General features: G+C 36.9%; 1 protein-coding gene across 7 annotated transcripts in view; it reads right to left on the bottom strand.

The window, feature by feature from the left end:
- The window catches only part of pard3bb (par-3 family cell polarity regulator beta b), a 292,683-nt gene that overhangs the window by 110,914 nt on the left and 154,251 nt on the right, over positions 1-27,518 (bottom strand). For 6 of the 7 annotated variants that reach the window (XM_042730941.1, XM_042730943.1, XM_042730944.1 and 3 more), the window contains 2 exons: positions 18,782-18,875; positions 18,192-18,295 (listed from right to left, as the gene is read on the bottom strand). The exons of the other annotated variant lie outside the window; for it this stretch is intronic. In XM_042730941.1, the coding sequence (XP_042586875.1) occupies positions 18,192-18,295; positions 18,782-18,875 (198 nt within the window). The remainder of the gene's footprint in view (positions 1-18,191; positions 18,296-18,781; positions 18,876-27,518) is intronic. 7 annotated transcript variants of the gene reach the window in all.

The following is a 27,518-nucleotide window of genomic DNA, read 5'->3' as shown; positions in this document are numbered from 1 at the left end:
AAGCATCCGAGTGAGAGAGAGAGAAATCTCCTGACTCAGTCTTTGAACATTAAGAGGTGCTGGAGGTGAGGAGACACAAACACACACAGTTTGAAAGTGCCTGTTCAGCACACATGCCCTAAAAAACATTAACATAATACAGTGCTTCTCAACTGTTTGTTTTTTTCCCTTCAAGAATCAGACTATGACCATATTACAGCTAACCAGCCTAATCAAATTAGTTTACTGTGCATATTTTGAAGTTTTATTTAAGTCTTTAAAATCAATCATTAAAACTAATTATCTATTTTATATTCAAGGTTTATATTGCATATTTAATAAAAGACAGATTTAAAACGATTTCAGGAATTTTTAGGAACTTTAAATATATATTCAGATTTAGATAGGATTCATATTCTGCTTTATAACATTTATTTAGGATTTATAAATATTTATTCATATTCAGGACATATTCATTAACTTTATGTTTGGATGTATAATTAGATCTCTAGATTTACAACATACAGTATCTCACAGAAGTGAGTACACCCCTCACATTTTTGTAAATATTTTATTGTATCTTTGCATGTGACAACACTGAAGAAATGACACTTTGTTACAATGTAAAGTAGTGAGTGTACACCTTGTATAACAGTGTAAATTTGCTGTCCACTCAAAATAACTCAACACAAAGCCACTAATGTCTAAACCGCTGGCCACAAAAGTGAGTACACTCCTAAGAGAAAATGTCTAAATTGGGCCCAAAGTGTCAATATTTTGTGTGGCCACAATTATTTTCCAGCAATTCCTTAACCCCCAGTCTTCTTCCACTCCTCTATAATGACATCACGGAGCTGGTGGATGTTAGAGACCTTGCGCTCCTCCACCTTCCACTTGAGGATGCCCCACAGATGCTCAATAGGGTTTAGGTCTGGAGACATGCTTGGCCAGTCCATCACCTTTACCCTCAGCTTCTTTAGCAAGGCAGTGGTCATCTTGGAAGTGTGTTTGGGGTCGTTATCATGTTGGAATACTGCCCTGTGGCCCAGTCTCCGAAAGGAGGGGATCATGCTCTGCTTCAGTATGTCACAGTACATGTTGGCATTCATGGTTCCCCTAACTGACCTGTAGCTCCCCAGTGCTGGCAGCACTCATGCAGCCCCAGACTATGACACTCCCACCACCATGCTTGACTGTAGGCAAGACACACTTGTCTTTGTACTCCTCACCTGGTTGCCGCCACACACACCTGACACCATCTGAACCAAGTTTATCTTGGTCTCATCAGACCACAGGACATGGTTCCAGTGATCCATGTCCTTAGTCTGCTTGTCTTCAGCAAACTGTTTGCGGGCTTTCTTATGCATCATCTTTAGAAGAGGCTTCCTTCTGGGACGACAGCCATGCAGACCAATTTGATGCAGTGTGGGGTGTATGGTCTGAGAACTGACAGGCTGACCCCCCACCCCTTCAACCTCTGCACCAATGCTAGCAGCACTCATATGTCTATTTCCCAAACACAACCTCTGGATATGACGCTGAGCACGTGCACTCAACTTCTTTGGTCAACCATGGTGTGGCCTGTTCTGAGTGGAACCTGTCCTGTTAAAGCGCTGTATGGTCTTGGCCACCATGCTGCAGCTCAGTTTCAGGGTCTTGGCAATCTTCTTATAGCCTACGCTATCTTTATGTAAAGGACCAATTCTTTTTTTCAGATCCTCAGAGAGTTCTTTGCCATGAGGTGGCATGTTGAACTTCCAGTGACCAGTATGAGAGAGTGAGCGATAACACCAAATTTCACACACCTGCTCCCCATTCACCTTGTAACACTAACACTAACGAGTCACATGACACCAGGAAGAGAAAATGGCTAATTGGGCCCAATTTGGACATTTTCACTTAACGGTGTACTCACTTTTGTGGCCAGCGGTTTAGACATTAATGGCTGTGTGTTGAGTTATTTTGAGGGGACAGCAAATTTACACGGTTATACAAGCTGTACAATCACTACTTTATATTGTAGGAAAGTGTCATTTCTTCAGTGTTGTCACATGGAAATATATAATAAAATATTTACAAATATGTGAGGGGTGTACTCACTTCTGTGAGATACTGTATATTCAGCCTGACTATAATGGGATTAGAATGCTCAGGACCTTTATTATAACTATAATATACCTTATTGGCAAAATCTGTTTTTGTCATGGCCAACTGGTGAACCACTGTTCTTATATACTTAGCAAAAAACAAAGAAAATCTCTCACTGAGATGATCACTCTCACTACGAGAGTTCATGTCTCGCTCTGCTTTGCTCGCCGCTCACCTTCTTCAACGAAGGTGGCCCCGCCCCTCCCCTCGTCCGCTACAGGTGGATCTAAGAGAATTTGCACAGCACTTTTGATCTGCTGGAATGTTTACACAAAGATCATCAGTACTCCTCTTCTAATGAGCGGTTTGATCTTTTTAGGTGGATTAAAAGAGAATGCTGTTACTAAAAATGATCACAGACAGCTTCAAATTGGACGCGTCTGGGCCATGCCCACGCTGAGGCAGCGCACATGGTGGTTGCCTGCTTATACCATGTGCTAATCTGATTGGACAACATGTCGGTGATGTCCTACATAAATTGCCAAGCAGGCCTCTCCTCGAAGCGTCTCTTCATTCTGGTAGAGCGCCTTCTGGAATGGGCTCAACTCAACCTGCACTTGCTGAGAGTGGCGCAGATACCAGGCAACTGAATCAAGGAGCAGACGTTATCAAGGAGCAATGTCCCCTCAGAGGAGTGGATGCTCCATCCGTAGACGGTTCAGAAAATCTGGGAAAACTTTGGGGAGGCCGAGGTAGACCTCTTTGCCTCAGAAGACAACTCTCACTGCCCAATTTATTATTCAAAGACCAGGGACACATTGGCCCGTGACTGGCCCAACCTCCTACTTTATGCATTTCCCCCAATCGCCCTGATCCCACAGGTGATCGGGCGAATCAGGGAGCAGAGACACAAGGTTCTCATGATGGCCCCTGTCTGGAAGAATCAGCTGTGGCTATCAGAGCTGACCCAGCTGTTGGTAGTGGCCCCTTGGCCCATTCTGTTGAGACTAGATCTCTTCTCTCAAGCGGACAGGACAATATGGCACCCTCGGCCCGAATTGTGGGCCCTACTCCTCTGGCTGCCCCACGGGAGCCTTCAAGCCTCCCAGAGCGAGTTTTAAACATGATTTTGGAGGCTAGAGCCCCGTCTACAAGACTGGTGCCTAAACCGTGGCGAAGACCCTTCTACCTCCGATCTGTCAGTGGTGTTGTCATTCCTGCAAGAGCTGCTGGATAATGCTCCCCATCCACTCTCAAGGTTTATGTAGCGGCTGTAGCATCCTCTCATGCCCCTATTGCAGGTCAAATGTCTGCTTCTTGAGGGGTGCCAGGAGGCTGAATCTGCATCGCCCCCTCACTGTCCTTTATGTAAAACAAGGACATAAAATACTAGCGTTCAAACTGATATTAGAGGCAAAAATCGATAGCTTTAGTTTGGAGAGGGGAGAATCATATTTTCACTGGTTTCTGACTGGTGTAGTATGTGACCTTCCATGTCTCAGCGAGGGTCTGGATGAGTGGGGAGTTTGAGTGGTTTAGCCCTAAGCTCTTTAGACAGAGATGGATGAGAAGTCAAATGCACAGGAGCAAATATTCTGTTTAGTGTTGCCTTGAGCAGGTGCTGGATATTACTTTGATACACACCGCTGTGCAATAAAAACTCCTGGTCTCAGGCCTGATCTTGAGCAGAGAAGATCATTTACACTTTTTCATTTCTGAGAGAGAGAGAGAGAGAGAGACTAAATTATATTTTATTTTTTAATGAACCACATTTCTTCTAGGAATTTACTGTATATTTTCTGTTTCTACCAATCATGCTAGAATTGAAGTTGACAACAACACCATTGGTTGTTTCGTAATCAAACAAAAGCTTCAAACATTCACAATCAGAAACAATGAGATTTGATAGACAATACATGCTAGATTAACAATGAATGACGATTAAAACTTCAGTCTGCTCTTCTTAATAGTCAGGATGTTTTCAGCTAGTCCAGTCAGGCCGGTAGTTTTCTTTTTGTCTGCCAAAACATTCACTGGCCCCAAGAGATATTTGGGTGAAAAAAATAAATAAATAATAAATAAATAAAAAAAATCAAAATGTTTTCATTACAAAATTTTGTTTGTAAAAATATGCATCAAGTTGGAAATTTCACAGCTATAATATAACTCCATAACACACTTTGTTGTCTCATTTGTTTAACAAGGCTGCATTCAATTGATCAGAAACACAGTATAAACTGAGCTGCATTGTGAAATATTATTACATTATTAAATTTTATTATAATTAAATATTATTAACTTAAAATAACTTTTTTTAAAATCACATTCAAAAACAGTTGTGATGTCTAATATTTTTGTGTAAACTGATATTTTTATCAGGATTCATTGATGAACAGAAAGTTCAAATAAACAGTTTTTATTACTGGATTTTTTTTTTTTTTTTACTTTACTGGCACTTTTGATTAATTTCATACATCCCTACTGAATAAAATTTCTTTCATAAAACTTACTGAGCCCAAACTTTAAAATAGTAGTGTACACAACAGATTTTGCAAAGAATAAAAATGGATGCACAAGATCTGTTAACATACACTTTCATCACAGCACTGGCCCAAAAGATCAAATGAGAGTTTTGTTAACAGGCCTGAAACTCTCTTACACTGGCCAGCATGCCATATTTAATGCAGAGCCCTGCACAAATCAATCATATTGCTTTAGAAGTCTTAGACTAGCCTAAGTAGTGTGTATTATAATCCTATGGTGCTTTATAGACATCCATGCTCACCACAGTTTTGTAGAAAAGCAGTGTGATCACTGACACAAGGGTAAGTACATTTTTGGATGAACTATTCCTTTAAGATAAAACATGCACTCTCCAGGCCAGCTCTAGAAATCCCTCTAATATGATTTATTTCACACTGAATAACAACAATTTCCTTAATTTGCAAAAGCATAAACTTGTCTTTCATCACAAATGCTTCAGATGGCATACCTCTTACAAACTCTGTGTGAAACACTTCGTGACTTGGCTTCATTTTCCCGGCATATTAAAAATCATAAGAGAACACAATATCTAGCATTCATTTTTTCCTAACAAAGTGTTCCCTGGCTTTGGCAACGGAAGGTTTCCATGACTTGAGAAGGAAAGTTGGAGTGTTTGTTCTGGACCAAAGGCTGCTGTGGTATTGGGGTGTGGAGGGATCTGTGGTCTCTGTATTCAGGCCAAAGCAGAAGGAGAATAGGTTTCCCAGGGTGCTTTGCTCTTACGTTATGCTCTCCAAACACTGCTGGCAAAAGACCTCATCTGCCTGACACACACACACACACACACACATGCAGAGTCTGATAATAGAAAGCAAGACTCGGCTACGGTGCTCAAGAGCTGAGGCTTTAAAGAGAAAGAAATCTCATGCTCCTTCTCTCCACTCTTTCATCTGCACTTCACTGCAATTAAGGAGGAAGGAGAAGGAGGAACGAAGTGGCCACTCAGAGGAAGTGGATTCGACTACCCTCATACACTCAGATGCAGAGAGAGAGAGATGGGGAGAGAAACAGCGTTTGAGGGAGAAAAAGAGCTGGTGTCTGGGGATCTGCCAAAAATCTGCCTGGCTGGGCTTATCTCTGATGATATGGCTTTGAATATGTGAAAATTTACATCAGAAGCGACTGATTCGGGAAACTATTCATAAGCATAAACTCCAAATGGCATACAAAAGTAGTTGTACTCACAAAATCACACAAGAGATGCGATTTCTGATTGAGTCCAATAAGATTAAACATTAGCAAGTTGCTAAACTAACAGTCAGATTCACTAATAAACATCAAAACACACAGACACATACCATACAAAGCATTTTTGAGAACATTAGGAAAATTTCAAAAGCAAAAAGGTCCAAATGCAAAGTTCACACCGAAGTTACTTTCAAACCAAGCAGCTTATTATTGGTTATCGCAATTTGTGTGACCAACTTGAACCCAGTGCAAAAACTGCATGGTGCAAATCTTTAGCCCTAATGAAAACACTTGTGTAGATTCCTATTAGAATGACTGGATTTCACATATGAAAATTTGCTGAACAACAGTAAATGTGACCGCATCTTTAAAATTTGGCCAGAATTAGGTCTCTTAGACACAATCATATGTTGCTCCCTACCTTTTGAAACAGACTTTGGGGTGGAAATTCACTTTAAATTGCTATCTAGTAAATATATACATACACAGACCAAATACACACCAAAAAAGATACAAAGATAGAGACAAATACAGCAGAAGGACATTCTGCAGCAATACACGTAAGGTTCACTGGAACGCATCGGGTTAAGGTTTGGTTATTGTTGGGTGTGGCAAATCAGGACCACCATAATGGATTCGGGATCATATTGGCTACCATCTTATATGTTATTAAGCACAGGGAATCAAAACTTGTGAAGAGAAAACGCTATCCTTATTGTGTTGGACTGTGTCCCGCATCTGGTGGCTGGATGCAGATTATTGCCTTGAGCTGCTCGGCCAGAGAGAGTTATGGGAGCTCTCGGAGCCGGAGGTGTAACACAATTTTGATGGGAATTGGATTCCGAGGCTAGGAATCACGTGTGGGTGGGACCACGGCTGCCAAGAGAGGCTGAGGCACAGAAAGAGGGAGGAATATGAGGAGTGATGGAGAGACGGAGAGAGTACAACGTGAGAGAAAGCAGGAAGGAGAACGGGAACCCAGCGCCAAGAAGGTTTTAGGGAGATTAAAAGCCCAGAGCGAGGGGCTCTTAAGACCATCCTGCTAATTAAATATGTCAAAGCTCATAAAGACACATTGGGGCCTTTTCCCATAGCCAAGCTTTACCAAACCCACCTAGTCAGCAAAGCCTTCACATCTTGTCAATAAACATTAGTCTGGGCATCAGTAAAACATCCACAAAACGGATTGGTTTATTAAACGTATTACCAATCACTTTTTTACTACAGTCTCTCTACAGAAAAAATATCCCAAAATACAAAAAAAAATCAAATACTCAAACCACAACACAAAAACACAAAAACACACACACACACAAATGGATGGCAAAGAACTCCACGAAAAACAAAATCTGAAAAGGCCACTGTGGTCCATGGTGACATATTCAATAGGCATGTAAGCCCTACTGCTGTGTTCAGTTCAACTTGGAAAGTCTGAATTTACAACCTACTACTTGGAAAAGTGTAAAAAAAAATATTACTTGATCTCAGAAGACCTATTTGAAAGCTCAGGCCAAATCTGACTTGATGATAAAGACGTGCTGTATTGTACATGTACTCTATTTAAGTCATTTTAAAGGTGCCATAGAATGCATTGATACAATATTTTAAATTGTTCTCTGATATCTACATAGAAGGTATGTGGCTTATGTAAGGGGAAAAAAATCTCCAGAAACGGTTTTACATGTCCATTTACAACCCTAGGATTTGTCCCTAGAATTAAATGGTCTGTTATTACCTTATTTGGAAGGGTCATGAATAATAATGTTGAGTTCTGCTCTGATTGCTGCAACCCTTTGCATGTACTTCCTAAAGATACTTTTTCACGTATTTCACTACAGCATAAAATACATCAGTAAATTAGTGATTTTGCTTGTCTTGAGAAAGACAGATGCTAAATGGAAGGTTGTTGGAGACATTAAACACCATCACACCAAACAGATAAAACTCATCTACTCACTAGTCTGCTTTTACAGTCTAGTTTATACTCACGACATTGCAAACTATTCCTACTGAAACTTTTCAACTTGCATGTTTTATATAAAGAAGGAAAGCGTTCTCAGAAGCTTAAAGGGATAGTTCACCCAAAAAATTAAAATATAAAAATTAGAACTTAAATAACTACGTTACTCCAAACCTATGAATGAATAAAAATGCATATTTTTTCAATTAAAGAGAACTTGGAGAGTGTGGGGTGCTTTTGGTGCTTGAAGTTGTGCATCCAAAATGAGGTCCAAGTTTAAGAATATGCTAGAAGTTAACATTAAAAAAAAAAAAAAAAAAAAAAAAAAAAAAGTCAATTTCTTCTCTCTATTTAACATTAAGTCAAAACACGGATGGTGAAGGGAATTGCCATTAGTGTGAGCCCAGCTCACTGAAACGCGAGCAACCAGCCCTACTAGAGTCTTAAAGCCTTCCTCGAATGGCTACTTTTGCAAATAAAACAATGATTTGTCGAAAATGAATGATTAATTATCAATTGAGGATTTGTTATGCGTGGTCTGGTGGTCATAAGGCATATGCCTGAGAATACGGGACAAATATGGTTACCAACATTCTTCAAAATATCTTTTGTGTTCAACTGAAAAAAGAAACCCTTATAGGTTTGGAACAACGTTAGGGTGAGTAATTCTATATATTATATAGCATATATGCACATTCAAGCATAAAAATTACATAAATGACTTAATTACTTAAGTTAATTTTTTGGTAAAGTTAAAATAACATTAACTAATGTTATTTTGAAATGCAAAACTTCTTTCATCTCCAAATTATGCTTGTTTCTAACTGTTGTACCAAACTATTTGTTGTAGCTCTCTTGTCTAAGCAGAGTTTTTCCAAAGACTAACCAGCATACTAGAGGTCAATCTATTTAAATGAGTTATTCTCAGTATTCTTCAGTTCTTCAATTAATTTCTCAATGAGTTATCTTCTTCAATTTAGAATTGATCATTCAAACAGTACACTGTTTTCTTTAGCAGATTTCAAAAGGAATTAAAACTGTAAACAATGAAATCGGTGCAAAAACTCCCACTTACAGTGTGCAGTTATCTCCATGGATAACTGCACACCTGCAAAACAAATGCTAGCATTTCTCTTCTGCTTTGTGTCATCTTGCACACTTCAGACGATGAAACGTTTAATGGTCGGAAGCTGGAGATATCAAGTAGGAATGTCCCACATCCGACTTTGAATGGAACACAGCTTATATCTCCTCAACAGGTCAGAGGTCACATGTGTTCTCTGTGGGAGTCCCATATGAGAGCGATGGTCTCCAAAAGTATAGAATGAATGAGGATAGAGTGAGAAAGAAAGATGAGAGCGGAAAGACCCTTGGCCCAATATCATCTCACTCATTTCACTGTAACTGAACTGAGGGTCACACTATGAGGAAGAGTGGGAGGGTGTGGAGAGGAGCACTGAGGGATGAAGGGAGTACGCATTGGGACGTAGTGAGCATCTGGTGGAAACATGTTCCATCGTCTCATGGGCCACACACCGTTTGGTCCACTAACTGGGCTGCCTCAAAATCTAGTAAATTGCCTACATAGAAAAAGCATTTTTGGGCATAAGACTCACTCATAGATAAGACTATGAGACCAAATAAAGCTGCTTAAAAAGGTTCACTTGGTTCTGAGAGCCATAGCAATACACCCACACAAAGGAGTAATGTGAAAAAAAAAAGTAAAAATATAATATAAAATACTATTTTGAGATAACCCTATTTTAAGGAGTTGTAAATAATACAAATATCAGTGGAATTCATTTTACAAGAAAGTACTATTTGACTCTTTCTACTCCAAAATGTCATGTTTAATTTAATGTGTTACTTGCCTTACAAATGAAACTGTTTCAAAGCAAAATGCAGGATCTTTGTTTTTTCAGTGTAGGCCAGAATCTAACATCCATTAAACATTACACTAGAATAAACTGCATGTAAAACCACATCTTTCACTGGTTTGCATTAGGTTTCACTATGTCAGTGAGACCTCCCGGACAAAGACTGCAATGGATTTTCTTTAAAGGAGAGGCGGTGTTTGTGGTGTTTTACCCTCATCCACACCAAGCTTCAGGCAGTACACATGGTGGAGTGAAAGAATCAGGATATAACGTATGAAACCCTTTGGTCTCCTCCTATGCACATCATTCTCTCAGCTTTCCAGACCCACATGGCCTGTATGCTCTCTACAGGGGTCTACATAGGGCCCTCAGGGGCCAATCCATCAGACACAAGCACAACGGAACAAGTCTATCAGCAGGGCACTGGAGTCAGACCGGACACAGCTGTGGGCATGAGTGTGTGAGTCCGCACTGATCCAAAGCAAGCGCGAGTGCATTCATTACCTGACTTCTGACAAAGCATGCATCCTGCTTTCATCTACCATGGAGGGAGACAGATGCACTCTGGGATTAAGTAAGGCCTCCTCACTCGGGTTACATTTTAATTGCTAGTTCTAATTAGGGTTGGGTACTGCGATCTTGTTCTGAACAGTTCTATTTATTACTAGAACAAAATGATTTACAACATTTATGACAATGATACTGTTGAATGTCTGACAGAACAAAAAACTAAACAAAATAAAACAAAAATGTCTGACAAAACAAAACAAAAAGAAACAAAATGAAACAAAACAAAGCAAAATAAAAAACAATAAAAATGTAATAAAATAAACAATTAAACAAAAACAATATAAAACAAGCAAAACAAAAATAAAAAATCTCGACTACTACTGCTTGGGTTCACCAAAGATGCAAGGGTGTAATCTCTGTATGTGTATGTGTGTGTGTGTGTGTGTGTGGGGGGGGTTATGCATACGTGTACATGCGTATGGGCAGCATATGCTCTTTCTGCACACCTGGAGGGAGTGAAGATTGCTTACATCAGGAGAAAAAAAGCACTGCACTCTCTTTTTTCCACACGCTTGTAAACAAAGTAAAACCACACAACCACAGGGCATGCTATTCATTTCAAGTATTACCACAGGGCAGAAAGGCAGAGAGAGAGCGTCTGTTCTGTCCTGTTGCTAATAACTTTTGCTCTCAAGTTCTAACCACAATCCCCATTTAAAGCCAATACAGATATCTGTGCAGTCAATCTAGCATCAGCGCTGTGAGCACTGCATGCGGCCAGCTATAGTGCTAACATAAAACTCCACACATTCAGAACCAACATTACATGAAAAATAAATCATAAATGAAACTCCAACACCCTAAAAATCCACCCAAATCACTAAAAGAGGGAGAGAAAAAGACATGCTGGCTTAGGAGAGCCTGTATGGTTTACATTAGCCGAATAGTTTCTGTTCCAACCCTGCTACCCCAGAAGTGACTTGTGTACACGTCCAAATACAGGGGCAGGAAATTGGCAGAGATATACAGTAATTATTGAGAGCTGGGCTATAGAGGTTTGGGCCCTGTGACAAATATGATATGATGTTAAATTGAGGCAAGCGATAGTGGCAGAGGCACGGGTAATCCACAGAAAAAGGATTTGAAGGGAGAGAGGCAAACGTCGGCGAGCGAACAGCGGCCTAGCACACAGTAATAGGTTTTCATTACATTGCAATCTCTTTTAAATAATCCTATTCATTTTTCATGAGGTCAATTTTTCCCAGCAGACGAGAGATAGAAGGCCAAATGCATCTCTCAGCGGGCTGTGATCCGTCATGTGATGATAGATTGCACAAGCTTAAAAAAAAAGCTAGCTTAAAAACTGCTTATGCAGATACACAAACAAACAGACATAAAGACAAACACAAACTTCACATGCTAGATGTGCTCAGAGATTTGGATACATTTAGCGAAAGGAAAGGATTTACAAGAAGAACAAAAGCAAATCAATCAGAAATGGGTGGAGGGATAATTATTTCATAATTGTCTGTTTCAAATGTGTGAAAGCTTATTGACTCAGCAGCATATATAAGTTGAAGATGTTGTGTGTGTTGGCTGGCACCAGCGATTCCGGGTTTGAAACAATGTGCTATTGTGTGGAAAAATTGGCTTATCCTTTGTCCTGACTACAATGATGTGCAGGGAGTTTTAGCCAATCAACTTACAGAAACCAATGTCACGTCCCACATAACTTGAGTTTTCACCCAAACTCAATTTATGAGTGAAATGTTTCTGTCTCTTGGAGACAAATAAGCTTAACTGGCATGAAAAATTACATTGTTGCAGAAGCATTAAGAGACAGTTAGAATAAATACATAGTGAATAAAATGAATAAGATATGTCAAGTCATATTTTTTTATACAGCGCTTTTTACAATACAGATGGTTCCAAAGCAGCTTCTCATTAATAAACAGGAAAGCATCAGTGTTGCTGTTATAAAATGAAACAATAATGAAATGAATTCAGCTCTACATAAGACAATAGTGTGATTATTCATATCAGTTTAGTTCAATGTTTCAATTCAACTGTACATGTTGAAAAGTTAATCAATTATGAGTTCAATTCAACTCAAGGCAACAATGTATTTTCAGGTCAAGTCAGTTCAATGTTGATTCAATTCAGTTCAATAACAGTGGCAATGTTGAAAAAGCTAAAAGGTAGTTACTAACTGGCCCATGTCTAAATCTTTATGATATTCTGATTTCTATATATTGCGTAAGACTTAATGGTCAAAAAACTGGTTAGGCTAATTTAACATCAACCAATCACAACTGTATGATTTTATTTTTTCTGTGAAACATAATGGAAGAAATTTAGAAAAATGTCATGAGGGTGAGTATGAAGTATCATTCATGTCCGTAGCACAAACTGTGTGGGATGAGTTACGCCAAGTGTGATTCTAAACCAATGGAATTTTAGTGGATGGAGTTACAGAGTGTAACAGCAGAAATAAAAACCAAGCCATTGACAAAATGTAACGCCTTAGCAAACATATACAAATAACATGTGAAAGTAAAAATAAAGATGATGTGTTGTCTAACCAAAGTGTATAAAATGAGCAAAACACATGCATTATGATTGAGATCTGAACAACTTTCATGTACTGCTAATGATACAACACAACAAACCAATTGTACATTGCACAATGTCCATCTCTTATAAACAGTTATTCCCTGTTTTTCAATTCAACTGTAGATAATGTGGTTTTCCCATAATGGTGGTTTTCCCGCATTACAAATCTAATTCTGATTCCACAGAGAGGGGTAAAACAATACAAAATAGGTCAATGAATGATGCTTCTCCAGAAAGACACACGCTCATCGAACAAATGTATTCCTACTCTGCCGGTGAGAACAAAAGCTCAGGAGAATAACACACTTTGGCCTTGGACCTCCACACTAAGATGAAAGACAAGCATTTAGGACAGTTTCTGATCAAAAGAAGCCAAGAATAAAGGACTCTGAGTGCAAGTATTCATCTTGAAGTGCAATCATACGAGCACACGGGGATGAAGCATTTTCTCTGGAGAGGCTGGTATTAGGTTCATGCGAGAAATGCAATTATGCTAGTACCTATTTTACACGGTTCACTCACGGCAGCGGTTATTCAAACTGAGCTTTTTCTTTGTGTTTTTTGTCTTGAATGATCAAATATATTAGCATTTAGGTAATGATGTTGGATATCAGAAATGATTCCGATTCGATTCAAATTCACAAGTTCTTGATCAATTTTTAAGTTATTATTAACTAATTGCAGCAATATTTTTTTTTCCAGTGCACCATTCTGAAGAAGTAAAAATTTGTAAAGAATCAAAACGTAAAATTGTTCAGTCTAATATGACTGAGGGCCAAGTATCATAAAAATACACATTCCAGTAATCATGAAGGTTCTTGAAGTTACTATATTCATAAGTGATTGTTCAGGATCAGTTTTAGGATAGCAAGTGGCTCACATGGGTGTCACTTTGTTTTAAAAATGAGTGAGGACAAACATGAAAGCTTGGCTCATGAATATTAATTAAGTTTTGGACACATAATTTAACATAATCTTTTAAAAGCTTCTTCTGTATCATATACACCCTTGCTGCAAGCTAATTTTATAAAGTGATGGGGACAAAATTGGCCACTGTAATTGACCTCTTACCAGGAGATTGACTGACAGGTGATCTGACCAATCATAACAGCCAATCTCCGACAACAAAACAAACAGGAGAGTAGATTACTGTCTGTGGACTTGAACTTGAAAAATGGTGTATTGTTTCTGCATTTAAGACAGGACACCTTCTGATGTTCATTCATGTTTATTTTAAGCTTTAACTAGTGAAGAGGATGATCGGTTCAGGTGCCACTTCGCAATCTGTCACAACACACTGGACAGAGCCACAAAACTGTATTTATTGCTTGAATTTCTTACAAAATGACATCATTGGAAAGCTGAGACTTTGTTTCATACCAAAAGTAACTGCTCTGTCTTGTCTGTTGGCATGTTGTCAGTTTCCTCTTTGCTCCACAATGTACTTTGTGAGAACATGATGTGTGGCGTGCCAAGGCTTGTTGGACATAGCAACAGTAACTAAGAGGGGGTTTGCGAAGGGTCAATTGACACCTATGGCTCCAGAGGAGAGTCAAGATGAGGTCAGAGAGATAAAATATAGCTCTACATCCATTATGCTCCCTCATTAAGTCATAGAAACAAGCAAAAAAAAAGGTTGTTTTGAATGAGGAAAAGGTCTTTTGCTGTGTGTCTATTAGAAACACACAGAATCTTACACTATCACAATAATGAAAGCCAATCAATTGTTGGCATAGTAGATTTACTTTGCGAGACATTACTTTGCGAGAACCAAATATGGGAAACTAATGAAGTGTAATTGAAATTCTGCTGCATCCAGCATTTTAAGAGAGTGAAATATTTCTCATTCAGTGTGGTATAGAAAAAAGCTGAGCTAATAGGGTCATCCTTAGCTAATGTGTGGAAATGTGCTGCACTGCTCAATTCTCATGCGAGCGTTCAATTTTTAGAGCCGTCGCACCCATCACACCATCTCATTTCTGTTTTAGTGATCCCTCCATTCCTCAGAGGCAGTCATCCAGTGGACCCTCTTCCTCACTCACAACGTCTCTCTCTTCTCATCTGTACCTCCAGCACCTCTATAATCTCCTCTCTCACTCTCATTACTCCTTTTCTATCCTGTCTCCGTCCTGAGGGAGGAAAGGTGGGAGAAGTCTGTCATCGTTCTCCCTTGAGGCTCTCTGCAAAAAATCTCCTTGCAAAGACACAAACCGATGGACTCCCTTAAACTGCTCTGCGGAGCGCAGCAGAGGCCCCGTCTGAATATTTGCTGCAGGTAAGGGTATCATAAAGCTAGTCTCTTATCTTTTTAGCCTTTATTGTAGGCAGAGCTGAGAGAAGAATAAAGGGTAGGACATGATTAGAGAATTAAATAAGACGTTTGAATAAAAGTTATGGTCACCCACAAGAGCACACATTGTAACCAAAGTATGTAACTTGATGATGTACATGTGCATACATTTGTTAAATCATAATAACATAAAATAAGTATAAAATAAGTAAAATGATCAGTGGTGATTCTTATTACATTTTTAGTGCTGTAGAATGAAAATCAATTGTTCTGTATTACCGTAATGACATTTTTTATGAAAAAAACTTGTCACTTTTTTGTGTGTGTGTGTATTATATATATATATATATATATATATATATATATATATATATAATATATATATATATATACACGCACACACACACACTATTGGTCAAAAGTTTGGGATCAGTATGATTTTTTATGTTTTGTTTTAAGAATGCTTACTAAGGCTGTATCTATATGATTAAGGATACAGAAAAGAAAAAAAAAATTGTGAAATATTATTGCAATTTAAACAAAGTTTAACAGTTTCAACACTGATAATAAATCAGCATATTAGAATGATTTCTGAAGGATCATGTAACACTGAAGTCTGGAGTAATGGCTGATGAAAATTCAGTGCTGCATCACAAAGTTTTATTTAATTTTTTTTTTCTGTATTTTTGATCAAATAAATACAGCCTTGATGAGCACAAGAGACTCCATTAAAAACATTCAAAATCTTACTGATCCCAAACTTTTTAACGGCAGTGTATATTCAAATCTAAATATATACATTCTTCTAATTTTCCAAATGAATTTGCTCTTGATAGGTTTTGTGAAATTCATCCAACCGCTCAGCTATTCCAACACAGTCATTGAATGTTCAATGGATGATGTAAATCTGTACGATTTACTTTATAACCCCATCAACAGTAACAAAACAACACTGGTGTACTTCCTGAGCTCTTCATTAACAAAGTTACTTGCCTGCCAACCGGCCAGGAAAACAAATCGCCACTAAAGCAGTCATATCAGCGCATATACAGTAATCAAAACAATGCCATTACAGCAGCTGTAAAACTAAATCTAGTGTACAGGTTTACATCCTCACAGCTATTCATGCCTCTGAGGGGATCCAGAGAGAAGGCCGGTGGCATAATTCACTCGATTTTTTTCCTTTTAATGTGCCTACGCCCAGGTGAATATGAGCGTACACCAAAAAATTTCAATTAAAAAACTATTCAAACTTTCTATTATTCATGAACTAAAGGGGGCTCTCTTTATTGGTTATGTATTATTAATATCCTAGCGCTCGTATCAAAGACGATCCAATTTCATATCCAGCACTTGGAACCAAATTACAGTGGGTTTTTATTCATGGTTGAATTGAAGCGTGGGGCTCGCTCAGGCTGGCCATTGTGCTGCCCACCATAGCTACAGTCGCCACGGTCACCAGAGAGCAGTCCCCGTCCGCCCTCGTCATATTGAGCTCTTCAATACTTTCACTATTGTTTTTTTTAAAAAGCCATCATGTGACACAGATTTGGTCTGTAGCCGTGGCTGATATATCAGATATAGAGCGCCGCTGATTAGATTTTCAAGGTAATGTTGGAACACGAGAGATTAATTGCGTTACAGAAAGGAGGAGCATTGATTCATCCCCCAGCATGCACTTAGACCAGTCAGCCCACATTTCACACTGAAGAGACTGCTAGAACATGGATGGTTTCCAGTCCTCTTAATATGATATATTCTTAATACTGCTTATATATGAGATCCATTCACAGGTGCATAATGGAATTAGATTTGTGTATAAAAATATAGAATCTATATTGATTCTATAAAAATATAAAATCAAAGTAATATATACACCACTGTTCAAAAGTTTGGGGTCAGTAAGATTTTTATAATTGTATTACTTTTTTTAAAGAAGTCTTTTTAAACATCAAAAATACAATATAAAAATCCTGTGATGCAAAGCTGAATTTTCAGCAGCCATTACATTAGACTCCAGTGCCACATGGTCCTTCCAAAATCATTCTTATGTGCCGATTTAGTTCTTAAAAACATTTGTACAAAACATTCTCATTTTGAAAATTGACAGTTTTAAAAGCTCCTTAATATAGTATAAGTATGTGATTTTTTTTTTTCTTCAGAATCCTTTGATGTAAAGTAGTGTTAATTTCATTAACGAAGACTATGACGAAAAATGTTCGTTGACAAGCTTTTTTCCCATGACTAAGATGAGACAAAGACGAGACAACAATAAGGTCAATAAACAATAACTAAGACTATATCAACATGCAATTTCGTTGACAAAATAAGATGAGACTAAAATGTAATCAAAAAGATAAAAACTTGACCAAAAACCAAATTTTATTTTCGTCAAAAAAAGGAGACAAAATGTTCTAATCCCCGAATCAGAGCTTCGCTGTTAAATTAAAAATACGTTTTCTGCCCAGTGTGTTTTGCTTATTTTAAGCAATCTGGCAACCATGCCCATGCGCTCGCTCCTCATTGATTATAATTTTGAGAAATTCTTATTTTTTTTTAATCAGTTTAACCATTATACAGAATGACAAAAATGTGGCTTATATTTCATTTACTAAAAAACCTGACTAAAATGCTCATACATTTCACTGAATAAATAAAAACAGGACAAGTCTGTCTAAATAGGATAACTAAAATGTACATTTGAGTAAGACTAAGACTAAATTAAAAATGGCTGCCAAAATTAATACTGCTGTACAGTTAATTAATAATAATCTTATTGCTAAAATGTCAAGTTTTCATAGACTAAAACTAGACTAAAATACTTTAGATTTTCTTGGACAAAAAACAAGCTTATCAATTAATTTACTGTCACTTTTGATAAATTTAATGCATCTAAAGTATTAGATAAAAAAAAAAGAGACAGATAAATAAAAATAAAAATGTAAAGACCCCAAACTTTTGAATGGTACTGTAGCAAATCTGTTCACTTGGTTTTAAAAATTTCTTTGATCATTAACTCTGGATGTCTTTATTCTCTGTAAAGCTATGTTTGGTCAAAATGTTATACTTTTCCATTTCCATTGATAGGACAACACAGAGAGAAGGCAAACAGTGAAATCACACAATAATGTGAATGACTTACCCAGATCCATGCTCTTAGATGGCTTCACATGATTCTGCTCCATATGACCCTGCTGACCTCCGTCAGTCAAAGAAGCGTCAGCAGAACGAAGACCTGAACTCAGACTGGACACACACACAAACAGGGCAAACATGGGTTTCTTTATTATTTTATTAAATAGTTTAAATTCACTGAACAAAATATTGCATAGGTTTGCACGACTACTTGTTTTTTACTAGTCTGACAGAAAAATAGTCAACTACTCAGTGGTATTAGTGCTTAACTCATGAAAATCAATCACCGTAAAATACTCATGTTCCACTTGCTCATTCATTGATACTTTATTATGTTCAGGATGGTTTAAAAGATTTCTGGTTTGTAAACACTACAAACTCAGATCATCAATGCAAAACTAATGTCAGATAATTTAGCTATACTGGGTTACAGTTTGTGGTCTGTTTGTGGACTGTCCTCCTGATTTTGCCAAGTGCAGACAAATACTCAAGTCATGTGACCAACTGGTGCCAAAAATAATCAACCAGCCTGTGCAACCCCTACATGGAGAAAGAGACATGTTTGTCAATTTCGGTCCAAGGAAAAATCACTGTTACCTCTCCTGGAGTGTCAGGCTGTCCTGTCTATGAGGATTAGCAGCGAAGCTTTCATCATCCCCCTCTTCCATGTGACTGTATCCCCCATTTGAAACTGTGTGAGAACGGGCAAACCACAGAAAGAGAAAGGCAATCATTAGAGCTCTGAGGAAATATTATGCGGGCTCATTTAAGAGGGGTCTGCTGGGGTCAGGCCAGTGGTGAAGAAGTGTGACAGTCTGAGACAGACAGAGACAGAGACCATTATCAGCTCCAACAAACTGCAATCTCCACTCACCTTTAATGATCTTTCACTCCTATGATAATGGGACTGGGCCATTGGCTTGACTTGATTTTTCCCCCTCTAAGCTTGGTTAAGCTTGTAAGAGTAAGTATGTGTGTGAGTCTGACAGAGACTTTGTCTCTATAACTAAACATATGTTATTAACACTATTATTGGCATAATTAGTCTGCTATATCCTTAATTAGTAATGTTTATTGTAACTCAATTTATTATTTACTAGTTTGTTATTTCTCTGAGATACAACAGTGTAGAACAAAAGTGTAGATCACAAAAAATTACTTTGTTTCATATGTACTGTATAGATTAGGTCAAGGTCATTGAAATATATTTATATTTATATAGTACCTTTAAACAACAATAATGCTGACCAAGGTGCTTTACAGTAACACAATACAATAATAAAAATACAGAGTTTAAAATTTAAAATGTAAATTTTAAAACAGCTTAACCCATAAAACCAAATAAAAATCAAGAATAAAAATTTAACTCACTAAGATCAACATATCCAACACTTAACAATAGGCCTGAGAAAATAGATATGTTTTCAATGATGATTTCAATCATCATTGAAAACATGTTCAATGTTTTCAATTCAGTGTTTTCAATGACGATTTAAATGCAGATAAAGAAGTTGATAACATATTGAGGTAACGAATTCCACAGCTTAGGGGCTAATACAGAAAAGGCTCTATCACCTTTAGATTTCAAACGAGACAATGGGATGGTTAATCGATTATCTGAGGATGATCTAAGAGATCTCCGAGGTTAGAATTCTTTACATGAGTACAGATATTTGCTTGCAAGGGTCCCAAACTAGAGGACATGCCGTTAACCAAATGGGGGAGCCAAATAGAATGACTTCAGCCTTGTTTTCATTTAACTGGAGAAAATTATCACCCATCCAGCTTTTGATGTTGTTTACACAAGCAAGCAAGTCGGATAAGGACTTTGACCCAGGTTTTACTGACATATAAAACTGGGTATCATCCGCATAAATGTGATATGGGACCTTGTGAGACTCAAAAATGTAACAAAGAGGGAGCATATATAAAGCAAACAAAATCGGGCCTAAAATGGAGCCCTGTGGCACCCCACCAGTAACAGAAGCAGGTGATGAATGAGACTGATCTATCTCCACAGAGAAACTCCTCGCAGTAAAATATGATTCAAACCAATCTAAGGCCGAATCACAAATACCAACTTCAGTTTTTAACCTGTTTAAAAGAATACAGTGATCTACTTTATCGAACGCCGCACTTAAATCCAACAGTACCAAAACTGCACAATTTCCAGAATCCACAAATAATAACAAGTCGTTTACCACTCTTAACAAAGCTGATTCAGTGCTGTGCTTAGATCTAAAACCAGACCGAAAAAGGATCCAATATATATATATTTTTCAATTAAGTAAGGTGATAACTGATTTAAAACAGCTTTCTACAATATTATTGATAAGAATGGCAATTTTTAAATAGGTCTATAGGTGAATCAAGAATGCTTTCTTTAGCAGTGGATGAACCACTGCATGTTTAAAACAGGATGGAACTAAACCTGTCTGTAAGGAAATGTTGATAACGGAAATAATATTTGGTGCAACTGCGTCCAACACTTCCTTTAGTAGCGTAGTTGGTATAACTCAGAGTGCGAGATAGGATAGAAATGTGAAAATTTAGCAGGACTCGAAGGTAAATACCAGACTTAATAGAGATTTAATACAAGCAATTTTGTTTATGAAGAAGCTGCAAAACTTCTCACACAACTCTGGGCTATGAGAGTTTTTCAAAAACCTTTGTAAACTGTACAGCAGTACAAGAGTTTATAACTCTAGATAGATATGTAGAAGGCCTGCTTTTAGAAGGCCTGCTTTCAGATTTTAAAACAGCAATAGAACAATCAAATAATATTGGCAGGTGATCAGACAAACCAGCATCACAGATTTCAATGTTTGTTATAAGAAACCTGATGACATAACAAGGTCAAGTGTGTGGCCCTGCATACGTGTAGGATCAGAAATAAACTGTGTAAGGTTGAAAGAGTCTAAAAGTTGAGTGAATTCTCTTACAAGTGGCTTTTGGGGACAGCACACATGTACACTGAAATCGCCTAGAAGCAGAAAATTATCAGCTTTTGTGGCTAAGATAGATAAAAAAAAAAAAATCAGAGAACTCTGTTAAAAAATCCTTATTGGATTTTGGTGCTCTGTAAATCAAGGCACAAAGCAATATATATATATATATATATTTATATATATATATATATATATATATATATATATATATATATATATATATATATATATATATATATATATTACTGTTCATACCATTCAAAATATTTTAAAATGTTATCCATTCCTGCGATGCAAAGCTGAGATTTCAGCAGCCATTACTTCGGCCTTCAGTGTCACATGATCCTTCAGAAATCATTTGCATCTCAAGAAACAAGAAAATTTCTCTACTTAATGCTTTTGTGGAAACAGTGACTTTTTTTCAAGATTCTTTGATGAACAAAAAAATTTCATCACATTATTAATGTCACAATTTAATGCTTCCTTACTGAATAAAAATATGAATAGTTTAATTAATTAATTAATTCTGAACAGTAGTGTAAATAAAAAAAGTGCAGCCTAAAAATACTTTATAAAGAATAAATATACACAGCCCTATTTTCTCAGTATGTACAGTAGGTACATTTATTTCATACCAATAAAGCATATTAAACTGAAAATTATATAAATTTGTTTGTGTGATATATACAGTATACTGTCTTAGCAGGTTAAAAAGGATGAAACCAACAGCCGAACAGAGTGTGTAGTGAGGAGACGAAAGACAGGAAGTGCAGTTAGCAGGATGATGCAGTGACTGTGTACTCGGTTCATGTCTCATTTGCCTAAAGAGACGACACACTACTATTGCCTGGCTCTCGCTAGTCAACACAGAAGCCTTAAACCACCTGCTGCAGAAACAAAGACACAATAAGCTTTCTTAGTGTGTGTACATAACTCAAGGGCAGTTTATGAGCATTTACCCAGAATTCTCCTTTATTATTTAGTTGATGTTTTCAACTACTGTATCTGAAGCCCCACATGACAAAGACCTCATTAATGTCTTTTAGGCCAAATAGTGCAGAACCAAAACAAAGGCTGGAGGTCTTTGTCTAAAGGCCAACAATGCACAATTGCAAACAAATGCCTCAGATTCCCAGACACTTAGCGAATGCATTTTGCAAACAATTTACAGTATGAACAGACGCTCAAAAACAGTTTCAGATATATACTGAACCCTTGTAATCATTTCCTAAACTATTTCCTTTAGCAGAGTCAACTGCTTATGACAGCTGCTACAGTAGCTGTTGGCTGTGGAAAAAAAATGAGAATAAAATAAATGAATAAACACCATAAATTAACGTTATGAAAAAATTATTATAAATCTAAAATAAAAAAAAAAATAAAAAAAAATAGCAAACACACACAAAACGCTGTTACAATATATTGTTGGCTGTCAAATAAATGTGAAATACATATATTTAATTTTATTAATGACTAATGAATTTTGGCTGAGAACCCCCCCCCCCCCCATCACCCTCAAAATATATAATATAATAATATAATATATTACAAAAAAATGGCACAACAGTTCTGTGGCTTTTTTAGGAACTATTTTCATTTGTAAAATTGATCAAAACAGACTATATTGACAGTATTGTGTCTAAAATGTAACACAATATTAATTTATTGTTTATTAAACTATTGTAGAAAATCAATATCACAGTGCAGTCATGCACATATTAGGGAAAAGAGCACTATAGCTTGTGGGAAATTACTAATCTACATCATATGATAGAAATATGACCAAAAAAAAAAAAAACAACAACATGCAATGGCATTTTTGCCCTCATATTTTCAATTTTAGGACCACATAACTGCATTTTATAGGCTACATCACACATTTAGCCCTCGTCCTGCATCATGTTCATTAGCAACCTTATGAATACATAGCCTATAGATAGTTTACTGCACAGACACACTTGTTTGCTCTGAATGTTGTCATATGTACTTGACATAGCCTAACCAGCAAAACCAAACAATTTTTAACTTCTTCCTGTGTGTTGCTGGGATACGGATAGCAAGTTGTTCTCTGTCTTCTTGATGGAGTGTCTGTGTTTTGGCGGAGTGGAGCTGGATATCGGGCCTGACAATCACATAGATCAGTGCGCCCCACCCAGCAGAACTTCATCATTACTCATCAGACTGCACTGGGATGACTGCTTATTAGTATTATATATCTCATCTGTTTGTGTGCTGCACAACTGCCATAATACATCAAGCGCAAAGACGCATACTTGCACACTCACACACACACTTGAGAGATGAACTGATGTTGGAGTGAATGAAAAAATGGTACACACGTACACACATTCCCAGCCGCACACACTCACAATTATTTATCTGCTAAAGTGTGGCATAGTCGAAATGAAATAAGTTGTTCCTTCAGAAGATGATGGATCAATGGCTCTTCCAGCTAAAACAGGGTTATTAATCCTAAACGGTGTGTGCCACCAGACCTCTCGCCTGCACTAGCAAAACACCTCATGTAAAACATTAACTGAAATAAAAGCCATGTTTTTCTCCAAGAGGGCTGAGTATGAATCTATTTCCACAGACACTGGACAGATATAATATTTCACATCTGTGTACAATATTCATAATGACAGTTAGTGGAATGGGGGTGGGGGGGGGTCTTGGCTGCAAGAGTATTGCTATGAGAACATGAGGCATTTCCTGAAATGAAAATATTGTGTTACACACACACAAAAACTATATATTGTAGAAAAATGAATGGGAGAATTTTCAACACTCTCAGAATAGCAGCTGTGGGAATTGAAGTACCATCTTTGAGTTAAAAGCCACATTGCTTTGGCTAAGTCATCAAACTACTGTAATTACTTTAGTCTAAATTACTCTACAACACACATTAACTGGAACTAATACTATTGAAAAATACTGTTTTTTAGCATGATTTGAGATACGTCTGGAAACAATTTGATTTAAACAAACATCTGATAAACATGTAAAAAAGGGATTTTTGGATACATTCTAAATCAAAAACACTTTTTAAAAACTTTTTTTTAAATGTATATTTAACATCTGACAGGAAACATCTTAGAGATGTTTTGCAGATGTATGGTTCTTGATGAAAACACACTTATCAAACAAACATCTCCGCAATTTACATGTGCTATCAGGATGTTATCAAAAAATAATGCTGACCATTTTAGATTTCAATCTTACAGTAATTTCTAATTCGAATAGACAGAAGCTGGACTAGCATGACTGGAAATAACCGCTGAAGAACATAGTCAAGATGGGCATTGATTGAGATGCTCTTCAAGACTTTGACAGATGTCACCACAAATAGCTAGTTTCAACAGAAACCATGCTGGGAACTAGAGATAAGTAAACCTTTCCAGCTTTTCTTTGAGTGTTTTGGAGCCATGGCCTTGTGGCTAGCACATCTGCACTAACGAATTTAGCTGCCCATGCATTCAACACGCAACACATAATTTTCCTATCTCTCATTTCCTGTCTGCTTTACTCTCAATAAAAATAACTTAGGAAGCATCATTGCAGTCTCGGACGTTTTTTTACATGCACTATGGAATGCCATGGTATTTTTTGAAGTACCTTGTAATATTATTAGTGCTGTCAAACGATTAATCGCGATTAATCGCATACAAAATAAATATTTTTGTTTGCATAATATATGTGTGTAGGGCTGTGAAGGTGGCAGATTTTTACCACTGCGGTGGTAATGGACCAACTACCACCGGTGGCATGTAGTTGGTTAATATTACTATATATATAAATATAATTTATGTATAAAACAAACAAACAAACCTCCATGTTTATTTTAACATTTCCATCAGTGAATACACAGCCTGCAAAACACTAAAATAAATATCAAAGAAATAATACAGTTAAACAATTACTGTATTACACACAAAACAAGTGTGTAGAGTGCATGACATCACGTACACTACAGTAGACACCGTCACACAGCCCTATATGTGTGTGTTCTGTGTATATGTACACATACACATACAGTATATATTTTGACAATATTTACATGTATTTACATGTCTATATTTATATTCATATAATTTATATTATAAATAAATATATTTAATATACAAAAAAAACTATTCTGACTGAAAATAAACATGCATGTGTGTGTATTTATATATGCATAATAAATATACACAGCACACATACATATATTATGTAAACTAAAACTTTTATTTTGGATGTGATTAATCGTTTGACAGCACTGAATATTATGTAAATACTATCATATATGAATACAGCAATCATTCAGTACCATGGTATTTGTAAAGTACCATACTATTAACATTTGATACATCATCAAATTCGACCCTGTACCATGGTACCACAGTGCTTTTTTGTAAATGATAGCAAAAGATAAAAAAAAAGCTTGAAATGAAGCAAATAAACAAAAATGCTCTTAATTTAAACTCCACAGAACTCAAAGTTCATTTTCTCATGAAGGCGTTAGAGGGCAGAAAAAACTCGTCCCACACCAGAGATGGACAGAGTTCAGAAACAGTAATATTCATACCATCCCACACTTCCGCCCTCTCCTCAGCTCCCAGCCCACTGTTATCCAGGGTTATAATTAGAGCGATTCTCCCGAGGAGCACCACTTCAAAAGCAAACACAATACACATACATATGTACAAAATCATTAGCTTTCATTTACAGCTCAAACAACTACCAGTAAATTACTTCCCCCAGCCCAAATGGCTATGCCACGCTAAAAAATTCAGCACTCTCTTGATGAGGGCATTATGCATTTTAAATTGTTTGCTACGCTACGTTACGAGCGGACCACATTACTGTTGTGCCTTTGGAAACATGGCCTAGATAAAGCGCACATCAACTTAATGATTTCAAGGTCAGGGCGAGAGAAACCAACACAAACACACAATCACAACACGAGAGGAGGGCTTGCTTTTCTTTTTTCTGCCTTCTTTGCTGTCATACTTTCTTTGCTTATGAGACAACCATACCTAGAACCACTTCCAGTCAGAGAGAGAAAAGGAGGAATATTTTTGAACTGCATATATTTATGAGCGTGAGAGCATCAGTCTATCAAGGAAATAAACAACGGGGAGAAGCGTGAGGTGTCAGGGAGGGGAGATATGAAGCTGATGCAGCTGATATTGGACTATTTGTATTATTTCTTTGCATTGTGCACTCTGGGAATCCCAATGAGTGCAGCTTCAGACACGTGAAGCAGGCAGCTCCATTTTAAGCCCCTCTCTCAATCTGTCTGTCTCTGGTTGTGTTGAAATCCTGGAGGAGGAGTGTTACTCTTTCATGTTCGGTTAAAGGGATGGTCCACACGACAGGCTATGCACACAGGCATTTCACATGAAAAGAATTGCAAATGTGCTCCAATTCTCAGACGAGTTAAACTTCCAGTTTCTAATACAGCTGTGATAAAAGAGTCTTTCTAGGCATGAAAGAGAGAAAAAGAGAAACAAAGAAAGATAGCACATGTATGATAAGCACACTGCATCCATAGCGACAGACATTCATGTACAAACAGATTCGCATGTGAACAGAAAACTGTTACAAATCCGAGTTAGCAGTGTTTAAAAGGTCTTAATATAGTATACCGGTCTCCATAAGGCAGACAAATCCATGCAGAATAAAACTGATATTAATTCTATCAATAATATTATGGATGCACTGATTAGACACTGGTAAGCCGATAATTACTTTTATGTTGTTTGATAACCAATAAATTAACAATGATATTACAATTCTATATGAAAAACAGACGTTCTTAAGATTTGCTTAAGAGTCCTGCTGAGCATAAGATAATTCTCTCAACAAAATTCCATTCATTTGATAAAAAAAGGTATAGTAAAAAAAGTAAAAATTGTTACAATTTCAAATAAATGTTTTCTATTTATTTTAAAATTAAAATTACATTTATTACCGTGATGGCAATGCTTAATTTTCAGCAGCCAGTCTTAAGTGTCACATGATCATTTTAATATGCTGATTTTTTGCTGCTCAAGAAATATTTCTTCTTATTATCAAAGTTTAAAAAAAGTGTTGCTTAATATTTCTGTCAAAACCTTGGTTCTTTGATGGATACAATTATAAAAACAGCATCTATTTGAAAAATAAATATCTTTATCTACTATTTCTTTTGATCAATTTTATACCTTTGTCTACTCATACATTATATGGTTTGTTTTTCATTCTACAAAAGTAATTTTGTGTTTAGACGTGAAATGTACTATTTTTATTTTTTTCTACTGCCTTTAAGTCAAAATGAAGAGTCAAACTTTATCAGTCTAGCTGATGAAAAGGCAATCTGCAAGCAAATGCGCCGCAGACGACAGAAATATATTAGCACTAGA

The sequence above is a fragment of the Cyprinus carpio genome, chromosome B9, assembly GCF_018340385.1.
Source record: "Cyprinus carpio isolate SPL01 chromosome B9, ASM1834038v1, whole genome shotgun sequence".
Lineage (NCBI taxonomy): Eukaryota > Metazoa > Chordata > Actinopteri > Cypriniformes > Cyprinidae > Cyprinus > Cyprinus carpio.
Note: the sequence above shows the minus strand (reverse complement) of the source record. Positions and strands in the feature narration are given on the sequence as shown.